Source organism: Octodon degus, unplaced genomic scaffold (assembly GCF_000260255.1).
Source record: "Octodon degus isolate 3935 unplaced genomic scaffold, OctDeg1.0 scaffold00005, whole genome shotgun sequence".
In the NCBI taxonomy this organism is placed as follows: Eukaryota; Metazoa; Chordata; class Mammalia; order Rodentia; family Octodontidae; genus Octodon; species Octodon degus.
Window position 1 is genome coordinate 26,681,850 of NW_004524581.1, and position 14,250 is coordinate 26,696,099.

The 14,250-nt window shown below is 47.1% G+C and overlaps 1 protein-coding gene across 1 annotated transcript in view; it reads left to right on the plus strand.

The window, feature by feature from the left end:
- Window positions 1-14,250, plus strand: part of Cmtr1 (cap methyltransferase 1) — a 51,535-nt gene that overhangs the window by 24,941 nt on the left and 12,344 nt on the right. Inside the window, exons 10-13 of the mRNA XM_004624442.2 lie at window positions 257-375; window positions 2,116-2,212; window positions 2,523-2,655; window positions 3,388-3,567. Of these exons, the coding sequence (XP_004624499.1) occupies window positions 257-375; window positions 2,116-2,212; window positions 2,523-2,655; window positions 3,388-3,567 (529 nt within the window). The remainder of the gene's footprint in view (window positions 1-256; window positions 376-2,115; window positions 2,213-2,522; window positions 2,656-3,387; window positions 3,568-14,250) is intronic.

Sequence of the window (14,250 nt, forward strand, 5' to 3'; positions counted from 1 at the left end):
TTCTGGCCGAAGTCCTAAGCCCTTTCTTAATGGCCCCTGGTAAGAGGTTGATACTGGTTTCTGTGCAGGTGCTTGAGACCCTTCTGGTTCCGTTTTGACTCTTGGCCACAGATTTCCTCTGGACTCCTTTATTACAGCAGGGACCCGTGCTTCCTTCTGGCCCATCCTTGTAGGCAGCCTCACAGAATGAGCCCTGGGTCTAAGTCCCCTGATGTTCAGGGTGGGTGAGCTCATTGTGACTCTTGTGTCCTGCCAGGTGAGGGTGGAGTTGATGGAGATGGCGACATCACCCGCCCAGAGAATGTTACCGCATTTCGGAACTTTGTCTTGGATAACACAGACCGCAAGGGAGTCCACTTTTTGATGGCTGATGGGGTAGGTGACATTTTCTCCATACTGGTTCCTTAGGGATTTGTTAATTAATTAAATTTCTTTTGGTTTTGTTTGGTTGAGACAGGGTCTTGCTTTGTAGTTCAGGCCAGCCTCGAACTCGCTGCGTAGCACAGACTGGCTTCAAACTGTCAGTGATCCTCCTGCTTTAGCCTTCTGAGTGCTGGGATTACAGACATGCATAGAATAGCTATGTCTGGTGCAATTTTTGTAATTCTGTTAAAGCTATAATGTGGATACCCCTTAGCTCACTTTGTTAAAGGGCCTTGGTCATGAAACCACCAGTGAAGTGGACTGTGACTGAAATTGAGGAGGCAAAACCCAGGGAGACGCACATTGCTGTTTGGTAGCTGATACTGCCCTGGCGGAGGCCTTTCGGACAGGGTCTCACTTGAGCGTCTCAGAGGCCAACAGATGGGCTGTGACCAGGCGCAGCCCCCAGCAAGTCCGAAGTGAATGTGCAGGGGCTTTGTCTGTGGGAGTTGCTTGGGGTGTGGCGGGAGCCCAGCGCAGCTTTGCCACGGCAGGGCCGGCAGCTTCGCTCTTGGCGCTGGCAGCTGCAGGATCTGGAACTGCTTGCCAGGAGGCAGGCAGTGTGGCCGTGCTGCCTGCAGACTGAGGACTGTGGGCTCCGGCAGTGGGAGGGCTGGCTTGGGTCTTCTTGCTGTTTGTGTTTGTTTTTGCTTTGTTTTGTTGGCTCTGTAATTATAAACAGGCATGCATTTTGAGATGCATCTGTCTGGAAGACACTGCTAAACATTTTTTTAATTTTTAAAATTGCTAAACAGTTTTTAAAATTCTGAGTCATTTAGCTATTACTTTTGTAGGCCTGAATCAGTTTAATAGATCACCTTTCTACTTTTTTTTTTTTTTTTTTGAGGCATGATCTTGCTGTCCTCGAAGTCATCGATCCTCCTGCCTCACTTCCCTAAGTGCTGGGATTATAGGTGTGCACCACCACCATGCAGAGCTACTGTTTGTTTTTTTTTTTTAATTATAAAAAACATAAAATATCTTAACTATTCTAAGTGTACAATTCAGTAGTATTAATTATATTCACACTGTTGTGTACAGATTTTCCAAAATTTTTTCATTTTGCCAAACTGAAGCTACGTACCTGTTGCACAGCTCCCTCTCCCTTGCCCCTGCTCGGGCCTCTTCCGCCTCTCAGCACCCTGCTCCCTGCTCCCTGCTGGAATCTCCCAGCAGCATTCTCTGAGTAGACACCCCAGCCAGAGAATCGTCCGGAGAGGCTGGAGTAAGACTGTAAGGAAATCTTTGGCCAATAGGAAGCCAGATTCCTGTGATGGTCAGAGTTGGCGTTAACTTTTCCATGTTACTAGACAAAGGCCTGGGCAGTCAGCTTAGTGGCCTAGTGGGCCCAGCAGAATCCCAGAGTGCCGATTCCTTGGGCCTTGCCTCGGTTCTGCTTCCTCGGCCTAGATTCCCTGCTAGGTTAGATGTTTCCTGCCCTGGTGGCAGTCCTGTGTTCTACCTCCCATGGGCTTTCTTGGAAGGGCAGGCTGAGTTTTCTCCTTGGGGGTGATGGAGCAGAAAGCGCCCTAGTTTAGTGGTCCCAGCTCCCCACCCCGCAGCCACATGACGTGTTGTGTCAGCAGGCAGCAGAGTCTTAGAGGCGCACAAGCACTCATGGGAAAGTGGAGGCAGGGCGCTGTGCTCAGCCCTGGTGTTTCTCTCCACCTGACCCTTGTGCTCTGGCTGCAGGGCTTCTCCGTGGAGGAGCAGAAGAACCTGCAGGAGATCCTCAGCAAGCAGCTGCTGCTGTGCCAGTTCCTCATGGCGCTGTCCATCGTTCGCACAGGTGACACATCTTCCAGACACATCTTCTACTGTTTCCTCTAGGAGTCCTTGGTTCAAAGAGCCAGCCCAGGAATTGTGTGGAAGGCTAAAAACAGGCAAAAAACAAATAGCGTCTTGTGTCAGGCAGCTAGACTAGGAATTTAGGGAGAACAGACACCAGCCTCTCCAAGGTCCCCTCCAAAGCTGATTGTCCCAGAAATCATTCAGGGTTTAGTGCTCAGGGTCTGGCTTAGTGTTTTCCTGCCTTCACAGTCTCTCCTGCACCCTGGAATTAAGCCTCTGACACTGCTGCTGTTTTCTGTCCCATCCAGGAGGCCACTTCATCTGTAAGACCTTTGACCTCTTCACCCCCTTCAGCGTGGGGCTCATCTACTTGCTCTACTGCTGCTTTGAGCGCGTGTGTCTCTTTAAGCCTGTTACCAGCCGGCCCGCCAACTCTGAGAGGTGAGGCCATCCTCCCCATCTGCCCTGCACGGCTGGACAGCAAATCCCAAGCCTCTTCCTGACATGGCTTCTCAGTCTGTGCTAAGAACCAGGACTCGGAGGTGGGATCAGAGCAGTGGTGGGGAGCCTGTGGCACGCAGGCCATGGCAATCTGCGTGTGTCTTTGAAAACTCTCAGATGTTCGCTGCCCCTGGATTAGAGCCCCTAGGAGCAGGACCTGTGGGTCTGGGAGGACCTGAGCTACACCTGACTGGCTTTTGTCTTCATGCTTCTGTGGCGCACTTGGGGGCTTGGTCCATCACAGGGACACTTGCAGGGACACAAGCTGGGAATCGTTGAGGTGGTCATCTAGAGGTACTGCTATTATTGCAAGTGGCATCCCAGGTGGGGCAGAGCACACACATGAGGAGGGTAAGGACAGCCCGTTAAAATGACCAGGCAGCTTATTAGAAACAGTTTTGGGGCTGTGCCTGTAGTCTCTCGCTGGGTCTGCAACTCACGGCTGAGGTGGTTGTCTGATGTGGCCCATTGGGCAGCAGCAGCGCACAGGTAGACATGCAGCTGACGTAAGAAGGCAGGACACAGGTGTCTGCAGTCATGTCTGTGCTGTTATTTGAGCGTGAACGTAGGATTGGGCAGAGACTGTCTAGCTTGTCGATCTGCAGGGGCAGAGGGGAAGGTGGGCCAGGGAAGCCCTGCCCTGTGTAGCGAGTGACAGGCCGCCTCCTGCAGGTACGTGGTATGCAAGGGCCTGAAGAGGGGCACGGATGACGTGCGCGAGTACCTCTTCTCGGTGAACATGAAACTCAACCAGCTCCGAGACACCGACTCTGATGTCAACCTTGTGGTCCCCTTGAAGGTGATCAAGGAGGACCCCGAGTTTATGGACTACATGATCCGCTCTAACGAGAGGTAAGCCGCCTGGCTGGCTGCTGGGCTCCACTGGGGTGTTGGACTCCAGAGGATGAAGGATGAGTGGTTGGCTCTTGGTATCCCTTTGTCACCCTAGGACTTTGGGGCCCTCGTCTTGTCCCAGTGTCCTTTACCAAGGGTGGCTGGTTGTGGTGGGCCTGCCCTCAGGAGGCTGCACTCCCTAGGATGCCCAGGAGAGCAGCCTGTGTCTGTGGAGGCAGGACCACTTGCCTTGGCTTGCTGCTGTGTGCAGAAGCCCAGCATGGTGTGGCCCTATGGCGTTCCCTATGTGGAGGTGGGAGCACTACCCAGAAGTGCCCACACCGGCCAGCTTGGGAAGCCTGGGCTCTTTCATTGCCCCCAGGCTGCAGTGCAGTCATTTAAAGACAAAAGCCACGGTTGTTGGCTCTGCTCTCAGTGGGCAGGCCTTAGAAAAAGGTTTTTTGAGGCAGTTTGGAGGCTCGTAAGGTAGCATGGATTCACTAGCAAGTACTCTGCTGCACGTATCTTTGGAAAGACCTTATCTCAGTGTCCACCCCGAGCCTCCGGGAGTTCTGAAAGGGCAGAAGTCTGCCCTGCTGTGTCTGTCTGCTCCAGCATCACTCGTATTTATCTTTCCGTGGAAGCCCATCTCCAGAACAGTTCTAGGCAGCAAGTAGGGTTGTTTTGTTTTGTTAGTGCTGTAGGGCTCTGTAACACTACAGTGTTGCAGTGAGCGTGGCCACGTGGCAGGAGCTGACGACTTTTTAATGCTTTCACTGGTAGAGTGATGCACAGCCCTATAACCAACCACTCTTCTTTCTTTTTAAGAAGGCTGAGGTGTGCTTTTGTAAGTGAAGTGCAGATGGCAAGTGTACGCTTCATTCAGTTTTGACAGATACACGTGTAAGCTGCATCCCTGGTAGGGTGGTTCTGCATCCCTCGGATTTCTCTGTGCCCCTTCCTGTCTGGCAGACCCACAGTAGCTGCTCTTCTTTCTTTTCTTTTCTTTCTTTTTTTTTTTTTTGCTCTTCTTTCTATCATCACAAGTTACTTTTGTCTGTTTTAGACCTTTGAGCAAGTGGGCTACGTGCACATGTGCATTTATGTCAACATTTTTCCACACCATGTTTTTGAGATTCATTCATGTTGTGGTCCTTTTTATTGTGGTGAAGTGTATCATCAGTCAATGCTTACTTAGAAGCATACAAGTTACACAGATACATAAGAAATTACAGGATCGGTTCACAGTGGCCACCCGAAGAGACTGGTGAGGAAGAGTGCACGGGGTCTGTCTGCACCCTGGAGACCGAAGGCTCCAGTCACTGGAGCTCCCTTCCGTGGCCTGTGTGCGTTGGAGTCTGCATCAGGGTGATGGATCTGCACTGGAAGCCAGGAGGCACATCCAGGCTGACGGTGCAGATGCCTCCTCGGGTCGGTCCTTGATTTCCCCTTCTGCCATCCAGGCGATAGGCCCCCAGGGTGGGTCTTCCACACCTGGGCTGTGGAGTTGCCGGCCAGCTTAGTTGAGCTTCTCTTACCCAAGTTAACACAGTCAGCCATCACAAGTAGTAGTTAAGTATATGGATATATACTATAACTTATTCTTCTATTTATGGCTTCTTGAGGTATTTCCTGTTTGAGGCTTGTCTTAGTTATTTTTTTCATTGCTGAGACAAAATACCCAACACCCAAAGATGAGGGAGGAAAGGTTTATTTTGACTCGCAGTTTGGAGAGGTTTCTGGTCCGTAATCATCTGGCTCCAAGGCAGAGTGGCGCGTGGCAGAGGAGAGACAGTGCATGGTGGGCAGAAGGTCCCGAGCTGCAAGCACTAAGCCAAGACCACAGCTCTGTCTGCCCCTTAGATGTACCCACCCTGAATCCTATTTCGTCTTTGGACCAGCAGTGCAAACCCTCAGTCCAGCCACTTCCACAGCTGCACCTATGACCACATGCAGCTTTAGGGGTGCATCTGGATATGAGGCATAACCAGGCTGCTGTGGACGTCGCTGCTGCAAACCTGCACAAGGCTTTCAGAGGACAGATTTCTCATTTCTCTTAGCTGAATACCCATGAGTGGAAAGCCTGAGTCATAAGGGAGATATGTGTTTAACCTTTTGAAAATGCTATTCAGAAAATGAACTGATTATAGAGAAGTTTGAAGTTCTGATTATTCTACATCCTTGTCAACATGTGGTACTGTCAGTATTTTAGCCATTGTAGTGGCAGTATAGCACATTATTGTGGTTTTATTTGTATATTTGTGATTACCAATGCTGAGCCCTTTGTATAGGCTATTATATGTCTTTTATGAGTATCTTTTTCTTTCCTTTTTCTTTTTTGAGGTGTTGGGATCCCACCCACCACTGAACTGTAGCTCTAGCCTCTGTTGAATGGTTGTTTGACCACTTTAAAAATTGATTTGTTGGGCTGGCCAAATAGCTCAGTGGATTAGAGCACTTGTAAGCAGGCACAGGGGCCTGCTGTGGACGTCGCTGCTGCAAACCTGTACAAGGTTCAATCCCCAGGCCTGCCATGCCAACCCCACCCCCAGAGTGGGCTGAGACAATTGAGACTGGGCGTGGTGCGCGCGCCTGTAATCGCAGCTCTTGGGGGAGGCTGCAAACAGGAGGATCCGATTTAGTAGTGAGACCCTGAACACCCTGTAGACCCTTCCTTAAAATATAAAAAAAAAGAATAAATAAAAATTGATTTGTCTTTTTTTTTTTTGTGGCGGAACCGGAGATTGAACTCAGGCCCTTGTGCTTGCCAGGGAAGCACATATTCCACTGAGCCATCTCCCCGGCCCTGTCTTTTTATTAAGCTACAGGAATGGTATATTCTGGATATAAGTCCTGAATCAGTGTTTTTTTTTTTTTTTTTTTTGGTGGAACCGGGGATTGAACTCAGACCTTTGCGCTTGCCAGGGAAGCACTTATTCTACTGAGCCATCTCCCCGACCCCTTTGAATCAAATATTTGTGGTGTGAATATTTTCCTCCAATCTGGAGCTTGCTTGATCATTTTCCTAAATGGTATCTTTTTTTTTATTTTTGGTATTTTTAGGACAAGGTACAGGGTCTACAGGGTCTCCCTGCTTAGATCGTACTTAGATCAAACTCATAGTGATCCTCCTGTTTGTATCCTCCTAAGCACTGGGATTATAGGCCGCACCACCACGCCCATTCTCAATCACTATATCAGAGCTCCCTGGGGGCGGGGCTGGCACAGCCGACCTGGGTATTGAATTCCCCGGCCCTGCATCTGCCTAAGCAGGCGCTTTAATTCGCTGAGCTATTTGACCAGCCCTTAACATTATCTTTTGATAAATGTTAATTTTTTTTATTTTATTCTTTTTAAAATAGCTAACATGAATATTATTTGCATTTATTTTATGCTTAATTTATTCCCATGCTATAAGTTTTTGTTTCTTCAGTTGCTTCTGGGATATCTTTTTCTTCTGTGCAACTTCATCCTCTGATTTAGGAACAGTTTGTTCCTTTTCAGTAAGGATCATCTCAGTATGGCAGGGGGAGCTCATGTATGGGTAATCCGGCCATGAGCTCTATAAGTACGGCGGCGCATCTTGGGTGCTTTGTTCACCTGGGTATGTTCAATAGCCAGAGAATCTACATCTAAACCCTTCAGTTCAGCTTTACTCTGCATTTTTGAGCATGTGCAGCAAAAATTCAGCATTCTTTTTGGGCCACTGACCCTGCGTCTAGCCCCACTGTTTGGCCTGGGCACACCTACCAACTCCACCATTGTATAAATGGCACACATTGGTTCTTAATGTGACATCCTTCAGATACTTGGTGGCCTTTCAGATATGCATATCCTTAATGGCCTGGGCGGTTACATGCTTGGTCTTAAAGTGAATGTGAAGATTTGAGCCTCTTTTTTTTTTTTTTTTTGTATTTTAGGGAAGGATCTACAGGGTGTTCAGGGTCTCATTACTAGATCAGACTCATAGTGATGCACCTGTTTACAGCCTCCCAAGAACTGGGATTGTAGGTGCGCATGCCCAGTCTCAATTTTGGTCTCAGAGTACCCTGGGGGCAGGGCCGGCACCACAGGCCCTCCGGGGATCGAACCCCAACCCCTAAGCCTGCTTTCTGGCCCTGAGCCTCTTGATTTGCATGATTTTTGTGGGACTTTCTGGGTTGAGAGTTGCGAACCATTTTCACAGGTCACTTCAGGCTGCTCACAGGAATAGCTATTTTATTCTTTTTGATGAGCCAGGGCTCATATGCTGGCTCTGCAGTGAACTGTATCCCCAGTCCATATTTTTTAAATTATGGTAAAATATACACAAAACTATCATTTTAACGATTTCAGAGTATGCTATTCTGTTGGGTGTGGTGGTACACAGTTGTAATCCCAACACTCAGGAGGCTGAGCAAAGAGGATCACAGGTTTTGATGCCAGCCTGGAATACATGATGAGTTCAAGGTCCGAAAAAAACCCCAGTGTCATTAAGTACAGATTTGAATTTATTGTGCAGCCTTTGCTAGCATACATTTCCAGAACATTTTTGACCTCTCAGCCGCTCTGCGTCCACTGAGTAAAAGAACTCACTCATTTTCCCCCTTTCCTCAACCCCTGTGAGCTGGTGCACTTCCTGTGTCTTTGAATTTGATGCCCCTAGGTATGTCATAAAATAGAATGAATCATACAGTATTCTTTCACTGCACTAAGTAAAACATGTGGGAGCATTTGTTATAATTTCTTTCTGTGTACATGTGTGTGGCCCCAGGGACTGACCCTAGGGAACAGTGAGCTACACCCCCAGCCCTTTGTGATTTTGTTTTGAGACAGCGTTTCACTAAGTTGCCCAGGCTGGCCTGAAACTTGCAGTTTTCTGGCCTCAGTCTCTCCCTTGTCTGGGATTGTTGTTTCTGAGGGCGAATGGCGTTGTACTGCATGTGTGTGCCGCGTTCTCTTTACTGCATCTGTTCCGAGACACCCGGCTCCTTGCCGTCGTGGAGCTGCTGCCAGCAGCAGCGGTGTGAATGTATCTGGGGTGGCACCCGAGCTCTCAGCAGTGGGCTTGCGTCGTGGAGCAGCTGTCAGCTCCCTTCCACATCACATTCCCATCATCACAAGGTGCCGCTGCCTCTGTGCGCTCACCAGTGCTGGCTTTCCTGTTGTCTTCAAGCAGCCGGGCTGGCATCTCCCTATGGCTCCAACCCACAGTTCCCTAGTAGCCTGTGACACTGGAGTGTGTTATTGTGTGCTTAAGGACCATTGGGATGTCTTCTTGGAGGAATGTCTTTGCAGGTCCTTTGTATTTTGATTGTTTTGTTGCTTGTGAGGTTTTTCTTCATTCTCTGATTTGGAACCTTTGATGCAGGGTTTTTTTTTTTTGTTTTGTTTTCTCATGGCAGAACCGGGGATTGAACTCAGGTCCTTGTGCTTGCCAGGGAAGCGCTTATTCTACTGAGCCGTCTCCCCAGCCCTTGATGCAGTTTTTAATACTGGTGTCGCCCAGTTTACCTATTTTGTCTTTTACTGCCAGAGCTCTTGGTGTCATATTCACGATATCAGTGCTAGATCCAATGCTGGTTCAAAGTGCATGCCTGGTTTCCCAGCACCACGGGCTGACAGAAGCTCCTCGGTGCACTCAGTGGCCCCGCATACCTTATAGAACTCTTTGGTCCATGTGTGCGAGAGTATTTCAGGGCTCTCCCTCTGTTGGTGTGTTTGTCTTTATGTCATTGTCATGCTGTACTGATCATTGTAGCTTTGTCCCAAGTACTAAAAGCAGGAATGTGAGTCCTCCAACTTTGCTTGGCAGTTTCAAGATTGTTTAGCCACCTGGAGTGTCTTGGGGTGGGGAGAAAGAGAAAGTGTGAGTGTGTGCTGAGCCAGGGGGCTCCCCCACTGCTAGCTCTGTGTTAGCTTTTTGTTACTATGACAAAATACCTGAACAACAGTCAGGAAAGGTTTATTTTGACTCCCAGTTTCAGGGGTTTCTGCCTTCGGTCCACAGGGTCCCTGCTGTGCCCAAGGCGACACAGGAAGCCCTTGGTGGAAGGACCTAGTGGGGTGGAACCTGGGAAGGAGGGAGAGTCCCCAAGGTCATGTCTCTCCTCAGTTTCCAAAGAACTGGCTGAGTTAGGATCTCCTTGGTCAAGTAATCCCAGATAAAGTGAGAGGCCTCAGGATCCATCCCAGTGTGGAAGCCCTGCCTTAGACATAGGAGCCTTTGGGGGGCAACACAGATGTCAAGAGTGGCAGATTCCCAACCCCCCCCCCTTCCCAGAACCTTAGCTGTTCTTCTGCTACAGCTGCTGTGGGGATTTTGCTAGGGACGGCCTTGAGCCTGTGGGCTGTTTGGGGAGCACTGTCAGCTGAGCAGCATGTCTTCCAATTTAAGACCATGAGGTTTTCCTTTTAGTTGTGGCCTTACTGTGTTATGTTGTAGTCTTTTTTTCACTCTTCTCTTTTGTTATACAGACTAATGATTTCAGTTGGCATTTTTGCATATGCACATAATATACTTTGATAGTTTTCTGTTCCACAATTGCCCTCTCCCTGTTCTGTACACTAGTTTCAGATTGGGGGTGGGGCGGTTCAATAATTTTTTTTTTTTTTTTTTTTGAGATAGGGTCTTGCAGTGTAGCCCAGGCTGGCCTTGAACTCACAGTGACCCTCCTGCCTCATGGGCAGCAATATTTTGCTCTTTTTCTTTTCCCCTGAGACAGGTTCTCCCCATGCTCAGGCTGACCTTGATCTCATTGTGCCACCCAGACCGCCCTCAGCTTCTGGAGGGGTGGGACCTCAGGCGTGCGCCAGCCTGCTCTTGCCGAGCCTGCCCTAGCATGCTCAACTTTCATGCTCTCAGACCCATACATTTTCTTTCAGATGATGGGATTTCATTCTTCCTTGTGGTAAAGTCGTACTCCATGGTACACACAGACACTGTACTATTTTTGTCTGTCTGTTTGGTACAGGGTTTCACTATGCAGCTTAGACTTACAGTCATCCTCCTGTCTCCACCTCCCCCAGTGTTGAGATTACAGGCCTGTGTTACCATGCCTGGCTTTGGGGCCAGCATGGTGTGCCCGGGGTTCCAGGGCTGGCACGTGGTCAAACCCTGGTCTTTACACTAGCCAGGCAGGCACTTAGACTGCTGATTCCCCAGCCCAGACACATCCCACTTCAGTCCTCTATCAATGGGTTTCTAGGCGGCTTTGCGGCCTGGCTGTTGTGTGTTGTGCTGCGTAACGTAACGTGCGTGTGCTGGTCCCTAGAGCACACCAGCTCGACCTGCTTGTGCTGTGAAGGAGGGGTGTAGGTGACTGTGGTAGCTCTCGTTTGCATTTTGGATTTTTTTACTCTGAATGCCTTCAGTGCAGGTTTGGCTGGCTTGAGTTGTGGGGATGAACCACAGCAACCTGAGCCTAATGGCTTGGTTGAAGCAGCCACTTAAAGAACTGAGCTAAGGGGCAGGCCCCCCCCCTTTGCATTTTGGGAAGTGCCTCCATGCTGATCTCTGACACTGTTCCCCAGTAGTGGGCACGCCCCTGTCCCACCATGTCCCCAGTGTCTCGTGTTTTCTGCGTTCTTGATCTGACTAGAGTGAGATGGAGTCTCTGTGTAGTTTTGATCTGCATTTCCCCTTTAATTTTATATCAGTATTCTGTAGTTTTTTTATGTATAAGTATATCCTTAGTTTATTCTTATTCTTTTTGATACTACCATATACAGTGGTTCCTTGTTATTTTGTAGTTCAACTTTCATGACCTCACTGTTATGTGGGTTTTCAAAAAATATTAATCTATATTATTTATTGTGGATTTTTTGCTATGTTGTAGGATTTTGCAGTACCATACAGTCTGTGTGTGCTCAGGGTGCCGTGGGTACCCTGTGGACCATGCCTGGGTCCCAGGAGAAGGCCAGTGGGAGTGACGCGCCAGGCAGTGTCGCTGGCACTGCCTCTTTTCCCCTTAGCCTCCTATCCCCAAGGTTCTGAGTAAACCAAGTTCTGCTGAGTCTCAGCTGTCAGGCAGGATGGACCTAGAAATTCATAAACTGAAACTTCTACTTGTGAGTTTCTGTAAGCGGGAAGTTTTGTGTACCCCTGAGTTACTACATTTGGTAGGTTCTTTCAGATTTGTCTGTTCGATATACATGTCATTACTTGTGAGAGCATATTACAAGAAATTGGAATACTTCTGGAAAAAATGAAATTTTCATAGGTTTACGAGTTTAGGAAATAGTTAAGAACATTGGGAGTGTCTTTAAGGTTTAGAAGAGAAGGGTTTATAGAGCCTTAAAATATATATAAATACTAAAATAAATATAGGGGCTAGGGAGATGGCTCAGTAGAATAAGTGCTTGCCTGGCACCACACGGGCCTGAGTTCAATCCCCCTTTCCACCAATAAATAAATAAATAAAAATAATAAATAAAATAAATATAATGTCACTACTCTGATTTTCACTTATTCTGGGGTGTCTGGAACATGACTAAGTGAGGACCACCATGTACACTAAATTGCTTTCTTAATTTTCCTTTGAGATTATTGTAGTTGTATAGAAATGTGACTGGGTTTTATGTGTTCATGTCGTATCTTTTAAGTTGCCCAGATTCACCTACTGGTGACAGCTGTGTGTGTGTGTGTGTGTGTGTGTGTGTGTGTGTGTGTGTGTAATCTTAAGGGGTTTTGATTGTAAGATTATCATCTGTAAAATGAAATTTTACTTTTTCATTTCCAATTCTGATATCTAAAGGTTTTATATTTTATGTAGTGACTCTTAATTTTTAGTTTTTATTTTGGTTAATAATTTCTTTCTTGGGGCTGGTGAGATGGCTCAGTGGTCTAAAGCACCTACTTAGAACAAGCTTGGCAAAGCACGGGGACCACGGATCAATCCCCCAGCACCACATGCCAGCCAGCACCGCCCCCTGGTGGGCTGAGCTGGCTACACACACACACACACACAAATTAAATAAATAAAATTAAAAAAAAAATAATAATTTCTTTCTTCTGGAGTCTGCCTATGTGACTTGTGAAACTGTTACCCTATTTCATACCTAAATTCCACACTCTTAGCTTTTCTGCTTGGGCCTACAGTATATCTGAAGCTTTTTTGTATTGTGTGACATGGAGTCAGGGGTACTTTTTCTGGTTGATCCCCACTGTCTGGTATCATTTGTTGAAAACACTTCCCTTTCCCACTGAGCCCCCATGACCAAGTCTGCAGTGAAGTGTGCATGCCTGACTGTGTCCCAGGGTGCTCTGCGCTGTCCACTCCTGTGGGCTTTTGCTAGTAACAGACAAGCTGTAGGAGACTGTCTGACAAAAGCAGCCTCAGGGTCAGTGCTGTCTGTTTTTAAACTTTGTTCTTTTGCAAGACTGTTTGGGTAGGGATTATTTTTCCATTAATGCACACATTTTAGTTCAGGTTTTTTATTTTTTAAACTGGGGATTAAACTCAGGACCTTGTGCTTGCCAGGCTAGTTTAGCTTTTTGAGGCAGCGTCTCTCACTGTGTAGTCCAGACTGACCTTAAACTCACAGCGATCCTCCTGCCTCAGCTTCCCCAATGATGGGATTACAGGTGTGCATGACCACACCCAGCTGTTTACCTACAAATTTTAAAGCTAGTTTGTCAGTTTTCCCAAAAGCTTTCTATAATTTTGAGGGAAATTACACTGAATTTATAAATTATCTGGGGAGAATCGATAGCTTAGCAGTACTGAATATTTCTATTCACAAATAAATACCCATCATTTATTCAGTTGTCTTTACTGTCTCAGTGAAGTTTTACAGTTTTTGGTGCAGAGGTCTTTCCTTCTGTCAGATTTATGCCTAAGGATTTTATGGGTTTGGATGTAGTTATAAACAGTATTTTGGCTTTTTGTTGCTGATTTTTTAATTTTTTTTTGTTTGTGTGTTTAGGCCAGATTTCACAGTGCAGTTCAGGCTGACCTTGAGCTCACTCTGCAGCTGAGGCTGGCCTCAGACTCCGGGATCCTCCTGCCCCACGCATGCTGCGTCCAAGCCTGGCCTGGACGACATAGTGAGGTCCTGCCTTAAAAACGCTAATTATTTTTGTGTATGAAGTGCATCTGTAGGAAAGCTTAACGTACCTATTAGGGCTAGTGGGTATGGTAGGTTCCTTAAGACTTTTTACATATAAAATCGTATCTTCAGGCAGTTTTCCTTCCTTTCCACTTCGTCTGCTTTTCGGCTTTGTCTTGCATTACTGCATTGATTTGTCCAGGGTGCCACGTGGAAGCAGAAGAACAGAGCCGCAGCCTGTGCAGCTGGCCTTTCGCAGGCTCACGGGGTTTTCTCTTCCTAGTCTGTGGGGTTTTTCATCATGAATGGATATATAATTTTGTTAAATACTTTTTTCTGTATCTGTAGCAATTACTATCTGATTTTTCTCCTTTATTGTGATAATACAGAAATTGCGTTGAGCCATTTTTGGATGGTAATCTTATATTTCTGGATAAAGTCCAGCCGATCATGATGTAGAATCTATATTGGTGTATCTTACGGATTAATATTTTGTTGGGGCTTTTTGTCTCTATTCACGAAAGAAATTAGTCTTTAATTTGGTATTTTTTTGACGTCTTTGCCTGACTTTAGTATCAGGTTTATGCTAATTTTATGAAATGACTTGGGCCTCTTATTTTTTCTGAAATAATTTATGTAAGATCAGTCATTTTTATCTCATTTTTTTTATAA